This window comes from Dama dama, chromosome 16 (assembly GCF_033118175.1).
Source record: "Dama dama isolate Ldn47 chromosome 16, ASM3311817v1, whole genome shotgun sequence".
Lineage (NCBI taxonomy): Eukaryota > Metazoa > Chordata > Mammalia > Artiodactyla > Cervidae > Dama > Dama dama.
The window spans coordinates 12552729-12575737 of NC_083696.1; the positions used below are offsets into that span (position 1 = coordinate 12552729).

General features: G+C 45.5%; 1 protein-coding gene across 5 annotated transcripts in view; it reads right to left on the reverse strand.

Annotated features, from left to right (window-relative positions):
• The window catches only part of PALM2AKAP2 (PALM2 and AKAP2 fusion), a 497146-nt gene that overhangs the window by 21851 nt on the left and 452286 nt on the right, over positions 1 to 23009 (reverse strand). For all 5 annotated transcript variants that reach the window (XM_061163447.1, XM_061163445.1, XM_061163448.1 and 2 more), the window contains one exon: positions 10305 to 12705. In XM_061163447.1, coding sequence (XP_061019430.1) covers positions 10305 to 12705 — 2401 coding nt within the window. The remainder of the gene's footprint in view (positions 1 to 10304; positions 12706 to 23009) is intronic.

The following is a 23009-nucleotide window of genomic DNA, read 5'->3' on the forward strand; positions in this document are numbered from 1 at the left end:
CACACTTTGACTCACTTCTGGCTTTTGCAAACAGATGGATTTCCCTGTGCTGATGGGGGAAGAGAGAAAACCCCACAATTCCTCCCACTCAAGGGAACCAGAGTGGAGGCTGCATGTCCTGGGTACACAGTTGCTGCCTTTCCTGATGGCCCACACCCTCCCTATTCAGGAAGAGGACTAACTTCTATGAAGCCAAGAGGGTGGATTCCTAAAGTTTAGAAAATTATTTCGGTCAAACATTAGCATCCTGGTGAGTATTATATTCTATATACATGGCATCTGACATCTTAAAAATCAAAGATCCTTTGTTTCTACATTTCTCAAAAGAAAAGAGAAAGCCATCACCCACTCTTATTTAAAAACCAAACCGAACAAAGACGCCCACCAAATAACATGCCTCCTTCAATGATCTCCTTTCTTCACGGGGCCTTGGGTTGCGCTTGCAAACATCTAAATGACTCGCACATCGCCAGAAAAGAAAGGAGTCCGGACTTAACATTTTGCAATTCCATTTCCTCCCATTACAAGGGAATATCCTGCCTGTTGAATCCCATGGGCTTGTATGGTTCCAGCTGTGACCCACACACCCTTGCTCCTTTCATCTCTTCCTTTGAAGGCCCTAGGAGTGGGAGAATGCGATGATATGAATCTTCAGACTATAAGTCTAGCTCAGAAATGAGAAATATCCCAACCTGCTGACACAAGTCTCAGAAACTTCCAAATATTACTACTTCAAGGTAAGGAGGGATGAGTTGTCATTTCTCTGAACAGAGCTCAAAAATGAAAACTGGAGAAGAAAAGAGTTTTGCATCTCCAGGGCAAATATAGTTTAAGACCAAAAAAAAGCAAAAAATTTAACTAAACTAGTAAGAATGAAAATCATGGTAAGTAGCAATTCCTGGACCAAGATCTTCTGGTTAAACACATTTCTACCAAAATGGTAAGCCTGGCTCTATGAAGAAGATCACCCCCACCCTCTAAAAGAAAATATTTTCACAGTGATTTGTAATTTCATTCTCAACCAACACCCTTAATAATGGCCTTTGTTTTTTGAAATCACAGGTGACTATCGAAAGCTAATTGTGAACTCAGATGTTATGAGAGAAACTAATTCTAAGGAAGTAACAGTGAATACTTCTCAGGACTAGAAAGCAACTTTATAAAGCATGCTGTGCCATTTATGTCAGGCTTCCTTTCCAATAGCTACTGAATAACTCTTAAGTAACTCTGCTAAAAGTTTCCTAAGTCTTTTCCTAAAACATAACAAAAACTGCAATAACAACAAAAATAATAATAACCCTAATGGGAAGCCTTTTGTGCACTGACTATATTAACTTGTTGATGAGGCTGATGCTATTTTATTCCCATTTTACTGGTGAAGAAACTGAGATGGTGAAGTAGAGAGGTGAAGTAAGTAAGTTACACAGCTAACAAGAAGCGGAATCAGGATTTAAACTTTAGAGATGAATCCAGAGAAATGACTGTCACATTTAAGCACATAATTCTCCTTGCCCATCTTTAGTATGAATTTATATTTGAGTAATGAGAAATAAAAGATGGACTGAGAACAATGTGATGTCAGATGCATACAACTTTTGGGGAAACTTGATGTTTACCAAGGCCATGAGAAATAAAATACCATTACAGGTGATAAGGATGTATTCCCCAGGGCTCTAATGGCCTGTCCTGCATACACTTCCCATGACTGCCCCTGGTCCTCCACCCTGTAAGAAGTAAGTAGTTTATTCATAAACATGAATTGGATCGGAAATACCAGTCTCCCTATGGAAGCACATGGCAAGTCGCCACGGTTAGTACAAGACTGTCATACCCTGCCCTAAATGCCAACAATCATGATGGCTATCTTGCTCCCAGGCCTGGCTTAGATGAAATTTAGCTCACATTTCTTATGAGGCATTACAGCAGGAATTTTACAAGAATTAGGTCCTTTGATTCATCTCTTCATTCTCAGCTCATGACTGCATATTGATTTGCATGTGATTGAGTCTGAATTTTTGGAAGCAGCTCTCCTAACTTGGAGCACAGAGTAGCCAGACTCAGGAGAAGGACCACCACGTGGTATCCCCAGCAAGGCAGGGGACAACCCACACAACCCTGGGTATTCCAGAAGACCCAGCACAATCAGCGGTGACAAGCAGAATCTGTTGCAGAAGGGAGTGGTGGGAAGTGTTGTTCTTTTCCAAAGTTCTACGATCCAGAAGCCATGACCACAGGCTTGTCACAGAAGAAAGACCAGAATCTGTATCTTCTCAGAAGTGAGGCTGATGGATTTAACCGTGGCAGTGGCCTTTTTAAACCACTGAAGGCAATGTCCAAAAAGAACTTTGAATTCTGTAACTTGAGAAGTCCTGATTTCATCGCATACCTTCATCCCTTGCCAAACACTATTTTGATCTAAACTTTCTTACCAATTCCTTACAAATAGCATGCATTTTTTTTTTTAAATGAACCTATTTGCTGAGTTCAGATACATAAAATACAAAGAATTTCTGGTTCAAGGCAAAAGGAACAATCTTACCTTAAAGAGCAAAAGGGAACAACAGCAGAGAGCAGACATGGTGTTCAATGAACACTAGTAAATGAATTTGGTCAGCTCTGGCCCCACTCTGCCAGAAGTGTTCAGGCAATGGCGTGAACACTTATTCCCACTCATCCTCAGATTAAGAAATAGATTCCTTGCTTGAGTTCCCATTCCTTTCAGGCAATGAGCCTCTCTCTGGAGTGAATGACTGAGTTTCCTCCTGGGCATAAACGTTCAGGAAGAACTCATAAGAGCAGCCAGGTTAGATGGCTGACGTGGACGGTTAGTCCCTCGGCCTTCTGCTTAGATCTTGGGACAGTACCAGCAGTTTTCCCTACTGTAACTTGAAGCACTGGAATTAAGTTCTGAAAGCACAAAGGAACCATCCTACATCACTAGGGTAGCACTGTCTCATGGCCTCTGCAAGAAAATTCATCCACCTAGACCACTGGGAGCAGAGGACTCCAGAGCAATTGTGGTTCTAAAAAGCAGGAGGAGGAGGACCCAAGAGAAAGCAGGGGCTAGCCCTGAGGCTGGGAGAGGGTAGAGGGAGACTTGAGTGGAGAGAGGGGCTGTTATCATGCACCTCATAGACCTCAGAGGCAGACGAGCAGGTCCAGCAGAGGGCGAGAAATGGTGTACAAAGACTATGGCCTTTGAAGTCAAATAAGCCTGAGCTTGAACCTGGCTTTTCCACTTGCCAGCTGGGTGACCTCAGGCAAGTGGCCTAATCTCTCTGGGCTTTGTTACTGAAAAGGGAATAATACTACAGGTTCATGATCTCTTAAGGGACAATTCCAACCTCCTCCCCGCCCCCACCCCACCAAAGAGCTCTAAAAACAAAATTTTATCATAACTTCTTTGGCAACAAAACCTGATGTGAACCAGTATGAGCTTCTTCTTGGTCTTTACTGATTCCACTTAATAGAACTAACTCTTCCTAAATTTCACAACAGAAATCAAATTTGAAGACAGCTGTTGCCCTGGACCTTATTGGGTATGTTAAATACTATTTATATTCATTGAACTGCTTTTCTAAGTAATAGTATGTACACTTTCCAGCCTTTCTAAAATAAGAAAACTGTGGACTATATCTGGAAAAATATGGAATATACTCTCAAGAGTTTGGATAATTTGGATTCTATCTTAGAGGGCTGTTGGGAGGATTAAATGTGGAAATGAAAAGGAGTAAACTGTGTATGAAGAAATTAGAATAGTACTCAATGTTAAGGTCTTGGTGAGTTGTAGCTACCATGATTAGGCTTGTGTCACCTGCAAATGTTCAGGGAACATGTTGGTAGATATACCTGTCTGTAGGACACCACATTCAGCTTTAGAACCTTTACACAAGGACTTCCCTGAAAGTCCAGAGGTTAAGGCACTTCCACTGCAGGGGACATGGGTTTGATCCCTAGTTGGGGAGTTAAGATCCCACATGCCTGGTGACATGGTCAAATAAACAAATAAAATTGTAAAAGAAAACAAAAAAAGAACCTTTACACAGTCAGCTGGGCCCCTGCAAGTGGCACAATCTGTACCTGCCAGCAGGCCAGGGAAACGCTAGGCATTCCTGAAGGACAGCCCTCTTGGCTGGACCTGGGAGGGAATACCTCCATCAGTCACCCACACCAGGTCTTCCACTCTGTGGAGGACTGGGGGCATCTCAAGTGAGAGTCATACAAGGAGATCAAATGAGTCAATCCTAAAGGAAATCAACCCTGAATGGTCAGTGGAAAGACTGATGCTGAAGCTCCAATACTCTGGCCACCTGATGTGTAGAGTCAATTCATTGGAAAAGACTCTGGTGCTGGGAAAGATTGAGAGCAGGAGGAGAAGAGAGGGCGGCAGAGGATGAGATGGTTAGATAGCATCACCAACCCAATGGACATGAATTTGAGCAACTCCAGGAGACAGTGATGGACAGGGGAGCCGGGAGCACTGTACTCTATGGGGTTGCAAAGAGACATGACTTCACAACTGAACAACAACTGAGACTCAACCTAATCCAGCTCTATTTATCGTGGAACAAGGCCACCAAGCTCTGCTGCGTGAATACTGTGCTGATGTAAATATTTTTTTCTACCTCAGACTTTTTCTTTGTGACAGTGGAAGATAATGAAGGGAAAAGAAAAACACCCAGTCCAAAAACTTAATATAGTGATAATCACACATGCAATCTTAATTCAAACTGACCACAGAAGTCAAAAACCCTTGGAGATCTTATTTTTGTAAGATGTATAACTATTACATCTTTCTACATATTAAAAGACCTCAACAGACAAGTTATGGGACTCAATATTCAGATCTTTGCCTTGACCGCTATCCAGAATGTCCCACTGGGCAAACTGTCTGACTTAGTAAATCAATTCAACACCTGGCATGAAAATGCAAACTAGTTCAAAAAACTATGCTAATCATCACCTAACTAACTGGGTTTCTCTGGCCTGCCAAGAACTGGGAAGTGAAACCAGGATATCTAATAATAGACACAGCCCTAAAGAGAAAACTGTCTGTTGACACCCTTCCTATGAAAAGACACTTTGAAAAGGTCTTGATTGTAATTTGAGTAAAATGTTTGGGTTTCCCTCCCAAACTCATTCCTCAAGGGTGTTTTACAGCAGTGTGGGGGTTACACCTTCAAATCAGGCTCCAGTACCTGCTGAAGAGCTTCCTTTATTCTCTAAGTACCGTCCCACATCTTGGAAGCATGGCTTCTCTCATAACCCAGGGCACTCGTCAAAAAGGCGGCAGGCCTTTAGACCTACGTAGAAAAGAAGCCAGTGGGACAGACTCAGGAAAGCTGAATGATTTTTAAAATCCATCAATTCCCGGATGAAGGCAGGATAGCTTTAGTGATGTGGAGATAATCACCCCTTTGAAAAATCCTCCCTGGCTTCCCACTGACCACAAGATAAAGTGTAAAATCTAAAACCTTTAACATGATTCACATAGCTCTTCACTGTCTGGCTCCAAATCAACTTTCTTTTGTTTTGTTTTATATCTCTTCCTTTAACCCACCCTAACTTTATTTAAGCACCTCAAACGTGCTCTTCCTTTGGGGCCTCTCTAAAGGCCCTAACTTGTGACTGGAACATCCTCTCCAATTCCCCGAACCCAACTTCTACGCCTTCAGTTCAAAGCTTAGATGATAGTTTCTAGAGAAAAGCAGACTTTTGTTACCCTCCCCCTAAGGTGGTCTTCCTTGCCCCACGCTAACACAGGTCTCCACGCTTCTCTGTGATCAAACACCTATCTTTGTTGGATGCTTCTATTACTGAACTAAGTTCCCTGAGGGTGGAGACTTTACCTGCCTTTTTCATTTCTGTATGAATAAATGCCACACAAACCCTGTTTAAACTCTTCTTCCCTTAAAAATCCCACAAGAGGGACCTTCCTAGTAGTCCAGTGGTTAAGACTTTGACTTCCACTGCAGGGGGTGGGAGCTCCATCCCCAGTTTGGGGAGCTAGATTCTATAGGCCTCATGGCCAACCCCCCCCCCACCCGCAACACAGAAACAATACTGCAACAAATTCAAAAGACTTGAAAATGGTCCACATTAAAAAAAAAAAAAAAAAGCTTTAAACAAAAAAATCACATAAGAACCAGTGAGACTAAATTTCCGTAAAATTTCTCCTAATAATTCGTCTTTGAAGATCATTACCTACTTTTGAAAACAGAATCCCATCATCTTCCAGTCTCAAAAGGCAAGAGAACCAAATGCAATAACAAGTATCTTTTCAACACCCGGGAAATATTTGGAAAGCACTTTTCTTTCCTTATCACATTTTGGCTCTCAGTGAATTTTACTTGCCTTAAGATTTTAGGATTCCAACATGTCACCAGCATAGGAGATGTTAAAAAGTGTATTTTTCATCACTTTATATCAAATTGTCACTATGAGTCATGCAATGAACTGGCTGAATCACCTCTAATGGCATGAAACACGGAGTAGTAGAGTAGGGACTCAGCAACATCTCCATTCACAAAACCAAACTGGAGCCAACAGTTCTGATCCTGACCATGAATGGTCCAGTTTGGTGGCTCAGAGTGACGTGTCAGCCTCCTTCCTGATCACGAATTAAGAAGCTGGCTGGCCAAACAATCATCTAAACATTTCGAGGCATGGATAGAAAAAAAATCGCCTTTTGCATTCAGTTTCTTTCAATCCGTGTTGTAATTCTGGGAAGTCCTGCCACCTACTTTCAATGTTCTAGAGATAAACATGAAGAAATGAGCTGCAAAACAGGTCATTATCATGACTGTGCTCAGTGTGACAATCAGACCCAAGCAGGCTTGCAGGGATGAATTACCATCTTACTAAAGGAGCAGGAATCAACCCTGCAGGGATGGAATATGGGGGGAGGAGATTAACATTAGCATGGGGGGGGGGGGGAGGAGATTAACATTAGCATAGGGGGAAGTACAAGAAAATCAATATGGGGCTGCCCAGGGCATACATTAGGATTCTGTCTTGTTTAAAGTCTGGCGAGAAGCCTGACAAACCACAGCAGGTCAGGAAAGTATTGAAATGTCTTAATTTTTGTGTGCTAGAAAAATATGGAAGCAATAGGGTAAGGGGTTCCGTTAAGAGGTGGAGAGGGGAAAACTGAAAATATCACTGAGCATATGCAATGCAGAGAAGGTTCTAGGTAAGTGGAACAGCTGTAACTGATCAGAGAGCCATGGAATCTGCCTGCCCTGTGAGCAGAAGTTGCTGAGATAACTGCAAAGACTTCCTCCATTAGTGAGACTGCAGACTCTTATGGAGGTCCTTTACAATCACACCCTTGTGAGGGTAGGCTCCCCAGATTGGGCTGAATTCAACTGGTACCAAAGCTTTTTCCAGGATACCATACAGAATGCCTAACTACCATCTCTGTGCCAAGCCAGCCCACAAGAATTTGAAGTGAACTTGACAAGTAAGGACCTTTGGGGAAAGCCAGCAAGTCACCAGTAAGCAGAGACCAAAAAAAACCTCCCCTGAAAGTCTTCTTTGCCTCACTCACTCACTCAGTTGCCTATTACCCTGTAACCTGAAGGAATTAAAAAACATATCAGGAGAGAGTCACCATGTATCCCTCTTCCTGCTCCCTCCCCTTTCCTTCCTGAACAATTTAGTTCAAAAGCCATTAGGTGGGGCTGACAGAGACAGGTTTCTGCAAGGAGTGGGGGAGGAGCCACAGTGGCCCAGCGTGGGGTGCGGGAGCCAGAGCAAGGTGGGCAGGGAGACGGGTGACCCAGTATAGGGTGCTGGAATCCAAGATGGGTGAGGAACGTGCAGGGGACAGCAGTGGCTACCTAAAAAGTGACGTTGGAGTCGATGTTTGGTGAGGAAAACAGTAGATTGGTTCCATAGGGGGAAACTGATTAAATAATAAATATATGAAGGCTAATAGGAACCAGGTATCTTGTTGTCAAGGAGAAGATTACAAATCTGCGAAGAAAGAAAATGGTATTAGATTAAAATTAAAGGTATCAGGGTGAGGTCATGGTTTTCAGTAGGTAGATAGATAGGTAAGATAGATAGGTAGGTAGATTGATTAATTGATAGATCAACAGATAGAATTCTGACCATTCAGAGTGCCTGGGAGCAGTGCCTATCCAATAGCAGTGAGCACACCAAGCACTCAGATCTTGGTTTCTAAATACCACTAAAAATACCACATTCTAAATACCACCATTCTCCACTAACAAGAACTAGTGCTCTCTATTGAAAGGGCTGATTTCAGGGTTAGGAAAGTTTAAGATGAGACTGGAACATTTTGCAGCACCAGATAGTAAAGATATGCCCAAAGAATAATGGAGACATGTCAAAAGGACACTGAAGTTAGCTTGAAAGGGCCCCTGTGAACTATATTTGAACAATCAAGGATAAAAATAATAACAGAAATGAATTACAACCTACTAAATATAACAGGAGTCCACAAGACCATCTATTATGGAGAGGGATGAAGATTACATACACAGCACCAAAGTATTTCCCCATAGAATACTTGTTAATCACAAAAAGAAAAAGTAACTTTACTGTGTAGAAGCCTGGCAAACACTCCCTCAAATCAAGCCATCAAAATTAGTATTAAGCGAAAAAAGTTAACATCTGTCCCTATAATGGGACAAACTTGACACAACGTACTACCTGATTGAATTCTGTGAGAAGAATAAGCATCAGCTCTGTGGTATTCCTACCAAAGATGCATAACCTGAAATTAATCATGAGAAAATATCTGACAAACCCAAACTGAGGGACATTCTATAAAAACGGGGGTGATCGAGCATCATGTTGGCAACTTACTCGTAAATATTTCTGAATAAAAACGATATTGGTACTTCACTAGGGGACTTTCCTTTAGCTTTGAGATTGTTTCAAAATTTAAAGCTTAACATGGAAAGAGTTAACTTGTGTCATTATAGATTTGATCTTGATTAAGGAATCAAGATGGGATTAAGGTGTGGAAGAAGAAGAAGAAAAGGAGAAAGATAGCGCTAAGTTGTGTACGACTCTTACGACCCTATGGACTGTAGCCTGCCAGCCTCCTATGTCCTTGGGATTTTCCAAGCAAGAACACTGGAGTGGGTTGCCATTTCCTTCTCCAGGGGATTTTCCCAACCCAGAAATCAAACCCAGGTCTCAAGCAGTGCAGGCAGATTCTTTACCGACTGAGCTACGCAGGAAGCCCAAGGTCTGGATAGACCAAGCTAAATACAGTAATTATACAGTAAGGCAGCACTTCTGAAATTCTCTCCAGTGAAGGAATAGTTTTTCTGCCCAATCCACTATGGATCAATACTTTTTAAAAAATACAAAATCCTGCACTTGGATTTGAAGATAATATCAAATTGCTCCAAGAGTTTTCAAACTCTTTACCAATGTCTGGACTGATCTTATCATGGACCAAGAATAGTCATAAATGAGCTCAGACCACACTTTGAGCAGCCCTTCTCTGTGGCAGGATGTGCAGTTCCCCAAGTAACATCATATCCAAATGGGAAATAAAAATTACTGGTCACACTGTTATCTATAACGGTAGTAACAATAGCTATCAGTGAAATTAACATCAACCATCTATACAAAATATTCAAGATAGGGAACTGTCCAAGCAATGGGAGGAGATTAGAGGCTTGTCTTTTACATGGAGAACTCAACTTCTCCAAAAGGGTCACAGAACACAAATAGATGTGATGACCTTGATTCCTAAGTAATTGCTTTACGGTGATTTAAAGAAAAACAAATCCCATTATACAGAAGATGGACAGAAACATCTTCTATGGGTCAATCTGCAATACCAACCCATAACTGTCATTGCTGGGAAGAGACTCAGCATCCAGAGGGGGCTAGGAGAAGACATTCCCAGACCAGATAGGCTTGATTTAACTGCAGGTACCGAGGGTCAAGTTACTGATATCAACACAGTCCACACAACAGCCGACTCTAGGTCAGCACCACACATAGCCTAGCTCAACCAAGAGAGAACAATAAACAGAGAACAATTCTCCATATTACATGAAGACCAGAGCAGAAGGACAAGAAAGGAGCCATTACACCCTCTGGAAAATGGCGAACACCATCCAGGCTCAAGATTCTTCCAGAAGACGCTCTGACATCCCCATTGTGTGTCTCTGAACACTGGAATCCCCGAACCAGTGTCTCCCTGACACTGAGCTAGCCACGCATAGAGGTGGCTCCACATAGATATCTGTTAGCTGGAACCAACAACACCGATTTCTGCAGCATCTGTCTCTGGTCTGCGACATTTCACTTACCTGGAGCTGTTTTGTAGCACGACGTTCGGGAGGGCAGTGATGGGGCGTTCTTTGCCTTGGGGCTCTGGGTAATCTGCAAGACTTGTCTCTGCCGCTTCAGCTCCTCTTCCCTTTCCTGGGCTGCTCGGATTTCTTCTTCAATCATGGACAAAGTCCGCTGCTTCCTGGACCTCAGCTTGAAGGGCCCAACCATTACATCAGACTCTTGAGTGGCCAGGAGCGAGGCTGTGCTTCTTAACTCAGCCGCTTCCGAGTACTTGCTGAAGTAGCTCCCTTCCGGTCTGGTCTCCTCCATGTTTATTGGGCCACTGGGCTGTACCGCCGGCAGTGGCTGGGAGGGCCCCCTTTCCCTGAGTGCCCTGTCTTCAGTAGACAGAATCTTTGGCAATACATCCCTTTTCTCTTGAACAGGGGAGGACACCTGAGGTGGTTCAAACATGCTCTGAGGCTTCTCTGAGCTTGGAGCCCCAGGGCCAGCTTTCTCTTGACTTGCTTGAGGTCCCTGTTGTTCTGCTCCGCCCTTGGTGGTTTCAGACCCAGCTCTGTCCACTTGCTCGGCGATGGCTTGTTGAATGGCATTCTGCACCAGGAGACCAGCCTGATATTCCAAGGGGTCATCAACCGACGGAGAGTCTCCCAGTGTGGACAAAGGGGAATAGAAACCCTGATCACTGAATGACTTGGAGACCCCTTCTCCTCGGCCCTCTGAGGGGTTGTCAGTCTGGGGAGTCTGGGGCAGAGAAAAATCGGCCAGTGAATTCTCCTGCAGGGCATTGGTTGTCTCATTGGAGGCCCCACTGTCACTGATGTTGTCCATGCTGAAGTCATTGGACAGGGTCTCCAGGACGGTGGTATCCTGGGATCTCACCGACAGCTCGTCCAAACCAGAGTCCAGTTCCTCTTGAGTCAAAGAGACATTGACTGACCTTGAAAACTGATCCAAGATTCCAGGGTCGTCGTCCTTGACCACGGTGAGGACGGCCCGAGCACTTGTGAACTCACCATCCTCTGCCCACAGTTTGGATAAGGGCCCGCGTTTGGAGGGCTCACTGTACGGCCCTTCCTTTCCCTGGAGAGCTGTGCTGCCCTGGCCCCCTCCTCCAGAAGACTGACTCTCTGGGGCACAGTGGGCTTTCTGCCCCTTGGCTGCTGAGGAGTCTTCCGGAGGTGCCCCGACAGAAGCTGGTCTGGAGATGGTCAGTGTCTTATCTGAGTTGATGGACCCCAGAGGTTTGTAGAAGGGCTTGATGGAGAAGAGCCTGGGTGTACTCTGGCCCCTGGCCGCGGTCTGCCTGGAATTCTCCATCTGCTGGAACTGTTTGCGCGCCGCGGAGAAGTCTATCTGCTCCGTGACGATGTCCTCCTTCGGGTGGTCGGTCACACCGGGCCGGTCCCGTGAGGAGGCGGGGGCCATGCAAAGCTGCGGCGGGGGCGGCTGCTGCTGCTGCTGCATCAGCAGTTGCTCCTGCTGCGCCCTCCTCTCCTTGCGCTCCTTGTACTTTTTGTGCGACTCCAGATGTTCCTCATCCAGTTGCTCCTCGATGGTCTTCTCCTGAGGAGGGTTCCACCATTTTGCGGCAATGCCGGGGTTCTTCTTCACGGCCTGACTCCGGATGAGTTCCCGCCTCTCCTTTTCCAGCTCCAGCATCTCCTCCGAAGGCCTCACTTTCCTGACACGGTACTGTTCTTTCTCACTCTCGTCGTCCTCGAAGAGCTTGGAGGGCTTCTTGTCCTCATGGAAGGCACGCAGCTCGAACTTGGCTTCCTTCTTGAGCGTGGTGAGCGTCATCTCCCCGTCCCGGGAGGAGCACCGCGAGCTGGTGGAGGAGCTGGGGCTCACGGGCACCTGCAGGCTGTCCCCCAGTACGTCTCGGGGCTGCTCAGGGGGGTGGCCGTTGGCTCTTCTGCCCTCAGCCATGGTGTCAGAGTCGCTTTGATGGAGCTCAAGGTGAGGAGGAGCCTGTCTGCCGGCTGCCCTCTCGGTGGCTTCCGGCTGGACAGCCGCGGGGGCGGGCGGGCTTGCGCTTCCCGCCAAGATGGCTGCTCCAGGCTCCGGGGAGGATGTGCCGTTGTAGGTTCCGTCCACAACAGAATCACAGCAGTTGGCCTCCAGCACCTCGTCTAGATACCGGATCTCTCTGGCCACGTCATTATCCAGAGATTCGTGGTGATCAGCAAGGAGGCCATTGTGAGGGGTTGAGTAGAAAGGGGAGGGGTGGTCTATGGAATGTGGAGTCGAGGTGATTCCGGGAACACTCTTACATTCTGCAACAGAGACCTCAATTTCCATGTTTTTGTGATCTGGGGGAAGAGAGCTGGTGATAGACTCCAGGGATTTGGCACTACAGTTGTCTCTCTCGTGTTTTAGCCGGGTATCATCCTCAGAAAGCTCGGGAGGCTTCTGGAATAAAGAGAAAACAGAAATCAGGGTTAGCGACCTCATTGCTTATGGATGTGAACCTGAGACATGAGCTGATAATAAACTGGAAGGAAAACGTAACAACAATGGCAGAATCTTTTGAATAGAGGTTTCTCTTCTAAAAAGACCTTCATATATTCATTTTGTTACAGTAACAAGTACCTAAACTTTCTTAATTTTACAGATTCCATTTTGCTTACCTGGTGTCCAGAAATTTTTCATTAAATGCTAGTTCCATTTTTACATTTAAAAGTAAATTGGGATTTGGATCACCTGATGACATTGCTCAAATAATTTCTGAAGTGGAAGAGATTACGTATCAATCATATGAGAACTTTTCAAAATATTTCATGGCAGATTTCTGCAGAAATGTTAATAGAACTATTTGTAACGTCCCCAAATATAAAAAAGAAGGCCCTTTTGCAGGAACCAATCTTGAAAACATGATTCTCTGCCAGATGTAATGCAATTTTTCTGTAGACAGGAAACTTTGAGGAAAATTTTTCCAAAATAAAATACTGGAAAACAGTAAATCTCTTCAATGGCCCCTTGAGAGCTACAGTATCCCACTGCATGGCTGTAATTGACCATGTGCATTATAAACATAGGACCAAAGCCACTGATTCACACAGTTCTGTTCCCTGGAACAACATCAAAACAATGCTCCTTAGTTAAGGAGTGAATGTTGCTTTGAAAAGCTAGACAACAGCACCTCCCATCTAGTTCCTAAAATGCCTTACATGTGACAGCTCCAATTTTGTGGTTAAATAAGAAAACTGTATCTTTTTAAATGTTTTTAAATGCATCATATTTTTCATTAGTTATCTATTGCATGTCAGTTTATTTGGCATTAGTTAAGATTAATTTTCAAACTCTAGGATGATTTTTTTTTCATACCAAAGGTCTCTGGTTTATCTCAGAAAATTCAGTGGTAAGTTGTGAGCTTAATTTGAGTTCCCCTCAAGTATTTCACTAACACTTTTGTCAGCTCTGTTTCACGTCTTAGGTCTACAGGGTACCTAGTATTATTGATATAATACAGTGCAAATTGCAATGTTGTATAATTTTCCTTTATTTAAACATTATTAAAGACTTAGAACATACTATTAAAACACCACCTAGGATAATCCTCAGGGGATTAATTTCAAAATTCTTTCAAGAAAAGTCAATGATTATGGATCTGTCCATAATATCTAGAAAAACATGGAAGTTCATTCTGTGTGCTCTGCCTTGCTGTCAGAAAATTGAGAAACTCTCATGGTCAATTATGAACTGGAAGGTTATCCATGAACTGAGGAGGGCCTCCTTCACTGTTTCCCACCTTCTTCTTTACACTTAATCAATCAAGTAATATATATTCCTTCATCAGTAATAGACAATAATAATAAATATTCCTTCTTTGTCAAAATCTTCTGGTCTCAAAGGACCTTCCAGTCTTGATCTGGTCTTTGTCAAAGTCTGATACTTAAGATTTATAATCTCTACTATCTTTAATTTTATTTGGGACCACCATTAACTAGTGGCTCTTTTATCTTAGCCTGTGTGCTCACTCACTCAGTCCTATCTGACTCTTTGTGACCCCATGGACTGTAGCCCTTCAGGTTCCTCTGTCCATGGGATTCTCCAAGACAAGAATACTGGAGGGGGTTAGATCTTCCCGACCCAGGGATCAAACCTGTATCTCCTGTGTCTCCTGCATTAACAGGCAGATTCTTTATAACTGAGCCACCCTTTAGAATGAACTAAAAAGATATGACAAAGACAACTGCTGCTGTCCTTTAAAGAACATTAATTAAACATTCTTCTGTTAAAGTGATTATCAGTAACTTCTACGTCATTTAAGAATTACAGGAAATTTGAATCCGTGAAACTTATTGGCTGCCATTCAAATGTCAAGAAAACCTAGGTCAAAATTAGCCTACTCCAAGGAAGCTGAGCAACAAAAAGAGACACAGTACTGCTATGGTGAAAATCAGAATGCCCATGATGCTCCCACCTATGGCTTCATCTGGCCAATGATTCACTGCTAATATTTTCATGGGAGTAAGTAGAGCTTTCCTTCTATCCCTTTGGCTTTGGGGAGGGAAAATAGGTAGGAAAATAGTAGGAAGCTGCTGGGACTGAAATATGGTGAAAAATATTGCTCTACTAAAACAGAAAACACTTTCCAATAGTTGACATGACAAGAAAAAGGACACTGTGATATTGAAAGAAGCAGAAAGGCATATAATTAATTCTGTAGTTCAGTCAGTCATGGATTCATTCATTTAAAATGCAGGAGGCTTATTTTGTAGGGCCATGATGAAATTAGCAGCAACAATAAGTTCCAGGAGACAACACCCTTTTCTTAACAAAAACTGGATTTCCCATACTTCCTAGGAAGTCATAAACCTATTTTGGGGTTTACTTAGTCTGGTCAGGTGAAGTGAAACACTTGCCTATATTAACCTCTTGTTGCTGATCACAGAGATTGGAGTGACTGGGCCTGTCTCCACAGCATCCCCAGGAACACTTTGTCAGCATCATCCCCTTCTCCTGGATGCCTCATGGTTTTCATGTTGGATAATGAAGGAGCAGATGCCCTACAGCTTTTGTTTTTTTTTTTTTTAAGAACTTTAAAAACTCTATCCTTTTTCCAAGGATATATTCTGAACTAGCAACAACTGTCCCAATTCAAAAGTTTAAATATCTTGAGAACATCGTTTGACAGTACATTTTTGCAATATCAAAAACAAAACAAAACAATTTTAGCCTTGAGTTGTAAATAACGAGTCTCACCAATTATGTCTGAGATGTGTCAGACATTTTTAAAATGCTAATTACAGGCAAATTTGGAGTCTCAGTGTAATCTGAGGTGATGGCTTTCCAATACTGTCCACAAAAATCTAGACACTGTGGAGTATAAACAGGAAAGAGGCTCTCCTTCCTCTTAGTCACACGAGGCCTCAGCCCCTTTCCACAAATTCAGAAAATTCTTCCTGAGACTTGATTCTGTCTACCTCAGGGAGCAGAGTTCTAAACCCTAATCAGGGCAGAAGTCCTTAAAGAGATAAACAACTCTGCATTGCTGGCTTACAATTCTGCCTCAGAGTTCCTGAGTTTTTATAAAGTTAGGGAACAATTATAACCAAAGAGCAAATTCCTGAGTTCTGTCTCAGCAGGCAGAATTTACCTTTGTGTTGGATGGCCTGATGTGATCAAAGCCACCACGTAATTATATCAGGTGAGTGGCAGTGGCCTAGGAACCCCTCTGTGCAAGGATCTGGCAGGAGTCTGGGTTTGACGTCATTAAATGATGTCATGTTTAAACCAATAAATACTCACTGCTCCTTTTGAAGATAAGTGAGACCAGAATTTTCTCCATGCTTCAGATAAGGTGAGCCTGACTCCAAATTCAGATAAAATGAACATTCATTAAATGGACTGTTAAGTCTTTTCTGAAATAGACTGTGCATGTGTATGTGTGTGCTCAGTCACTCAGTTCTAACTCTTTTCGACCCCCATGGACTGTAGCTTGCCAGGCTCCTCTGTCCATGGGACTCCTCAGGCAAGAATACTGGAGTGGGTTGCCATTGCTCCTGCAGGGGATCTTCCAGACCCAAGGATCGAATTGCCGCAGGTGGAGGGGGACCACCACCTCTAGGTGGAGACCTAACAATCTGGCATGTAATATCTGCCTGCCCTGCTGGCCTCCTGGTTTCCCAGAATAGCTAACAGCTGGTCAGGATGTCTACAATTTACTTTAAAATACTCAGGCAGACACAATATAAAATAGCTGTGTGTGTGTGTCTGAAGTTAGCTTAAATTACATTCCAGGAGCAGACACCCTAATCTGGAGCACATATGCCAACAACGGTCAGCCAGGATCTAATCAGAAATCCCACGTTCCATAGGCACCTGCTCTCCTCCAGGAGTTTAGCTCTCTTTAACTCCCAAGGGCCCCTGAGGCTTGTGCTAATTGGCATAATTAAGGGGAGAATAAAAGGTTTAGATCAAGTGTACTATATATCCTTTTACTTCTCTGTATATTCATCCTATTAATTTTTCAGAGTTTGATATTGAAACTCCCAACTAATTCCCAGGTGGTGCTAGTGGTAAAGAACCCATCTGCCAATGCAGGAGACAAAAGAGATGGAGGTTCCAGGATCCCCTGGAGGAGGGCGTGGCGACCCACTCCAGTACTCTTGCCTGGAGGATCCCATGGACAGAGAAGCCTGGCGGGCTACAGTCCATGGGGTCGCACACGACTCTAGAGACTGCACACACACACATACTGGACTATATGTAACCTTGTTCTGCTTTCTCTAAGTCTCATGTAAATGTGTTATCATACTTTCACAATTTAAAAAAGTAAAAATTAAAAAAAAAAAAGAGGTCTAGAGAGATTGTCCCAGGATCCCCTGGCTAATAAATGGCACAGCCAGGACCTGAAGGAAGGTCAGTCCTTCTGAATTCTATCCCAGTACCTCAAAAAGGTATTCTCCATGACTGGAAGCTTCCAAAATGACAAGGGAAGTCGTATGAAGGTGTATGGATCTGAAGATCATTTGCATGACTCTCGGGCTGATGGTTTGCACACCTGAATCTCTAGAAGTCATAGTATACAACTTGGCTTCACAAGTCGAGGACCCCTTTCAAAACCAACCAGATGCCCTTGAGACCGAGTTTCAGCTCCTATCTTCTGCTCTACCTGCAGGACCCTCTGGCTAGAGTTGGGTATGCAGACCTCCTGCTCAGCCTGGGGATCTGGCCTCTGAGGCGGGTCCTCTGCTTCCTCTGATGACGTCCAGAGGCAGAATTTGAAATCCCACATCCCAGTCACGGCAGTGGACAAGGCTGCGACTTCTCCCCAGCACCAGAGTTAGCAGCACAGGTGAGATGCTAGGAAAACACATCAGCGCCCCGAGGCCTGCTCAGCTTAGGTCACGGATGACTCTCTGCTCTTTCTTCCCGGACACCTGGGCCTGTGGCCGGGGGCATCAGGCACAGAAAGAACTTGTGAAGGAAATGCATTTTCCTTAGCAGATCTGGCTGGGCCCAGGAGGACGCCAGAAAGGTGTCCTTTGCTACAAGGTCAAGTGAGAAGCAGATGCTTCTACTCACTTCCCAAGTCTACCCTACTCTCGGGCTTCCCTGGTGGCTCAGACGGTAAAGAACCCACCTGCAATGCAGAAGACCTGGGTTCAATCCCTGGGTTGGGAAGATCCCCTGGAGAAGGGAGCAGCAACCCTCTCCAGTATTCTTGCCTAGACAATCCCATGGACAGAGGAGCCTGGCAGGCTACAGTCCGCGGGGTCGCAAAGAGTTGAACACAACTGAGCGACTGATACAACACCCTACTCTTAACGATGTCTGTCACCAGCTTCCCAGGCGCCTAGCCTAAATGCACGATGTGACCCAAATTCACTCAAACATCAGGCGCCTGCTGCACAAGCAGGTGTCTCTGCTCTGAATAACCCAGATTACTTCCTACTGAAGCCACGATATTTAAATTAGAAACATGTTTCCCCAGGTAGTAAGTGACCTGATCCTTTAATCTAGTTATTTTTAAGTTCCACCAAAAATATGAACTCGTTCTTGGCCTAGGAAGAGGGGCACAGTACGAAGAAAAACTTCATCATAGCTGTGAAACCAGAGGGCATCTCTGTTTCCTTTTCTTGTCCTCCCTCTCTTTCCTAAGTCGAGTTTTTAAGACACAGGGCACATCTGCTGTGTTCCATAGGCCATGAGCGGCTGACTTCAATGGTTTATTCAGGGCTCTTTATTTTCTGGTCAAAGTTTCCATCAGGACGGCAAATGGGAGGAGAGGATGAGATCTGGCAGAGGGATGATGCCCAGACACTGGTAAGATGTCCGCCCAGGTCTGCTGAAGTTGTTCAGCCTTGGAGGCATGGGGTGGAGCCACAGTCGGGAGGTCTGGGGGAGACAGACCGAAGACCAAGGGAACCGAAGGAGCATGGAAGGGGACCACAGAGGCTGAATAGGTAACAGTGGATCCCTGCGGCGTGTCCTGAGAACCTAAAGAGTGACAAGCCCTGTGCCGGGGCCCTGGGAGGACCCTCAGGCTCTGGGGTGCTCCCCACGCTGCAGCAGGGAGCTTACAGCCTTGGAGAGAGAGAGAGAGGACAGATTCACATACAGATAGCAGAGAGAAGTGGAGAGAGTGCTCCAACAGTAACTAGAAAGAAACTGCCTGGTCTGTTCAAGGTGGCAGATGGGGCAGGCTGAGAAGAATGGATGAAGGAAGCTGGGAGCACCAGGGTTCCTCAGGAGCTGGCCTGCACCTCCCCTCCCACCCCCACCCCCACCAGGGAAGCCGCTGGGACTCTGAGTGGCCCCTTCCACCCACTCTGTGAAGGTACAGAGAGTGGGAATGTCCGAGGATGGCTTGCTTCCTGGTTGGGCTCCAGGCTTCTGGGCCAGGAAGTGGAGGGGAGTGACCCCGGAGTTAACCTGGACCACATTCCAGTCCCAGGCAGAACTTCCTCTCCCCCCACCCCACCCCAGCAGAGCCTCTTCCGGCCTGTAACACCAAAGGCTGGTGTTGACCGTGGGAAGCCAGGAGGCGGGCCACTCCCCAGGGAGGCCAGAGACCCAGCTCCTGGCTGACAAGAGGCAGATTTAGGACCCCCCAGCATTCCGGGGTACTTACAGCTAAATTTAGACTGGATGGGCCCAGGGATAATGACATGACCCCTAATAGAGGGGGCCAACACTAACAATGCCTCTGGGGTTTCCTGCTGTGCGTCCCCCCCCCCCCCCACCTCCTGCTATGAAGCCGTTATGGCTAAATGTGACTCTGACAGTCCTAAAAAGAGCTTTCTGTTCCTACAGGCTCAGCTTTTCTTTCTGAGAGCTTCTATGGTCTTGGTCAACTTAGCAATCACCCTCCTGCTATTCTCTCTGGCTCAGGTCTCAGGTCTCAGGTCTCAGGTCCAGGCCTGCAGAGTACAGCATGAAAACATTTCTGGACCCCCCCTTCCACTGGAAACAAGCCTGGGCTATGTCTTGACTCGATGGCAATCCTGATAAAGAAGTGGTCCCTTCGTAATGTAAGGGGAGTCTCCCCACCACTGCAGCCTGCCCTATTAATAGCATCCCCTTCACCCTGCTGAAAAGTCAGTGGCTCAGATGTCAGGCTGCACATCTGGAAGATGTTAAGGTGTGGTTTGATGAACACATTTACAGCTTGGGCTCTCTCTGAAAGAAATGAAAGTATGTGTGTGTGATGGGGGTGTGATGGGAGGAGGCGAGGAAAGAAGCTGTTGCCTCTTCTGCAGCTGCTGGTGAAAAGCTTATTTTCTTCAGTCACTTGGAGACCCATTCCCTACCAAAGGGATTGAGAAGCACTGGGAGATTTCCCCTGAATGAGGCGAGATGCCTTATTTCAGCTCTAAGAAAGGCAAGTTTTGCTTCTTCCTTGATGGGATACAGTCCAAGCTTTGTATCAAGGAGTCCTCAGATGCTCTTCCCACCAAAGACCCTTTTCACTGTGAAACTATCTTATAGAACATTCCCCCACCTCCAGAATAAAGCAAGGTCAAGGCCACAGAGTGAACTTGGCTCCTGCAGCCTGAAATTTCTAGGGTAACTGATTCTGCTGAAAGCAAGTCCCTGGCTTCAGTCCTGTATAACTTAGCTGTGTCCTTCTTAGTTTTAAAATAGTTCGGGATCTTGGATTCAGGCCTGGCCAACCAGTAACGGCAGAGAGCAAAAGCTGGGCTCCACCGTGGACCCGGCAAAAAATCCACTGTGTGAACTCAGAGCCAGGAGAAAATGGTGCCAGAGGCTTTCGAGATTAACTCTTCGTCCACAGCTGAGTCCTGTACTTAGGAAGAGAGCTGCTGCAGTTTTCTTTACATAGCCCTGGGTCTCACAGCAGACGGGCATACGTGTTCCCCCACAAAGCCTCAAGTCACTCTATGAATGTGGCACATCTACAACGTGGGCTTGTAGGTTAAATAAGAGAAGCAGTCACCAGGGCTCGTGGGCCACTTGGTTCTGATGTGGAAAAGGGGATACACACACACACACACACACACACACACACACACACACTCAAGCATGCACATGCGCACACTCAAGCACCATCTTCAAAGCATTACCTGGCAAGGAGGAGATGTGCACCTATGCCTGCTCTGTATGTGTACTGCGGAGCTCTTGCTCTGCGGATCAGCATGAAAGCTGGGAGTCTGACAAGATGAGTCAGAAAAGAAGCAAGTCTCCTGTCCAAGCCCGGCTGCCCACTCTCTCTCCAGCAGGAAAGGCGTCCACAGCACAGCGCCACAGTCCCCACCCTGAGTCCCTCCTCCATAAAGACTCTGGCCTCACGAGGGAAGCCTCTCCTTGGAGATCAGAAAGCAAAGGACAGTACGTTAGGTCAGCAGACTCGGCTTACCCTGCCCAGAGTGCCCGCTTCACACGTTCCCCGCTCAGAACTGCCTCTTTTTCCAGGCAGTTTCCTGCGCCCTGGCTCAAGCTGGACAAATTCCTTCTGAGTCTCCTGACAGAAGACTGTGAGGTCACGGCTGGCCCTCCCTCCGCTCCCTCAAAGGCCATTCACACAAAGAAGGACTTTAACCCCCTTCAAAGAGGCCTGGCCCGCCCCTAGCTGGCCCGAGCCTAGAGGGCAGCAGCCAGTCAGCCAGAGGCCACGCTCGTCCACTCCCTGCGTCCAGGGCTGAGTGGGAAGGTGGGAGGCTAGTGATGCTGAAAGGAACCAGTTAGGGCTGTCTTCTTGGAAAGTCAGAGATGGGCCTTGGGCAGGCAAGGAATGAATATCTCAGTGACGTTAAAGGCAGCAAAAAAAAACAAAAATAAAAACAAAACCTCCCAGATCCTGAAGATCCAGGTAAAGAGACTGCATCCAGTTAAAGGAACTTTTTAGGACAGTTTATATATGTGTGTTTGAGAAGGAAATGGCAACCCACTCCAGCATTCTTGCCTGGGAAATTCCATGGCTGGAGGAACCTCGTAGGCTACAGTCCATGGGGTCACAAAGAGTCGAATGACTGAGCGACTTCACTTTAGGGTTTATATATGCATGTATAAAATAATAAATGCTCACTGTAGGAAATTTGGAAAATAAAAGTCATTCATCTTCACTCCACTCAGAGGAAGGGAGCTAATGATTTATTGCAATCATGCAGTCTCCTTTTTAGAAATAGGTATTTCATAGAGTTGAGACCACGCTATAGGCAATCTTGTGGCCAAATTTTTTTTCACTTCACATTATCTCACAAGCAGTTTTTATGTCCTTTAAGGGTCAGGGTCTGATATATTTTCAGTGGTTACATTATATCCCATGTTGAAATGGGACAGAATTTGAAGACAGGAATGAGTGCTAAATTCATGGGATGTCTGGGGGGAGTGGTTTCCCCTTTCTCAGGGCTAACTAGTATCTTCCGCCACGAAGGAAAAAAAAAGAAAAGATCCACTGGTGCCTTGGGGAGACACAACTGCCACAGATAGGTCCCTCATTCTTTCACCAGAGAATCAGACCCTTACCACCACACACTAAGGCTCATGCTTTGTTAATGACTGGTTCCCAGCACTGCCTCAGGGTGGACAAATTTCCACTCACCTGGTCGCCCAGAATCCTGGGTTAACCTGGACAGTTTGGGGCATAATTTAGGGTTTTGGCTGACTGGAAAGCCAATCAGAATTCCAGGGCCATGCAGAACTCCTTTTCTTCTGTAAGATTTTAGAAGAGATGAAGAGAACAGAGATTCACAGTGAACTAAATAGAAAGAGGAAGACAGATACCAAGCATGGTCCTGTGGGGCCATCTATTTGAGGTCAGTTTTGGAGCAGTCATCCTGGTGAAGCAGCGAACGGTGCTTCCAAAGACGGTGGCAGGTCAGCGTCGCAGACCCCCTGCGACTCTCCCGGGAACACAAGTCTGGGAAGGAATCACCAGCGTGGATGGAGCCCAGGCAGTCTCTTCTGACAAGGAGGCTAAATGTATAGTGTACTTTACAACTGTTTACAACATCCAAATGACATTTTTAATGAGCTGAACTTTATTAAGAAATATCCGGGAGTTTCTCGATGACTGACTGGGTGATGCCCAAGTCTCCAGGGAGCACTATGCTATGGAAACTCTGAAGTTAGGCTGCCCTGCCCTTTGGAATAACTGGAATGTTCTACTGTAGGGCCAAATGCATTTTAAGATGCTACTTACAGTCTAAAGTAAAATGTGGAGGAGACATCCCACACCCAGGGTGCCACTGCTCTGCTCAGGAATGAAAGAGCAAGGCACGGCCCTCCAAGAAGAGGTGATTTCG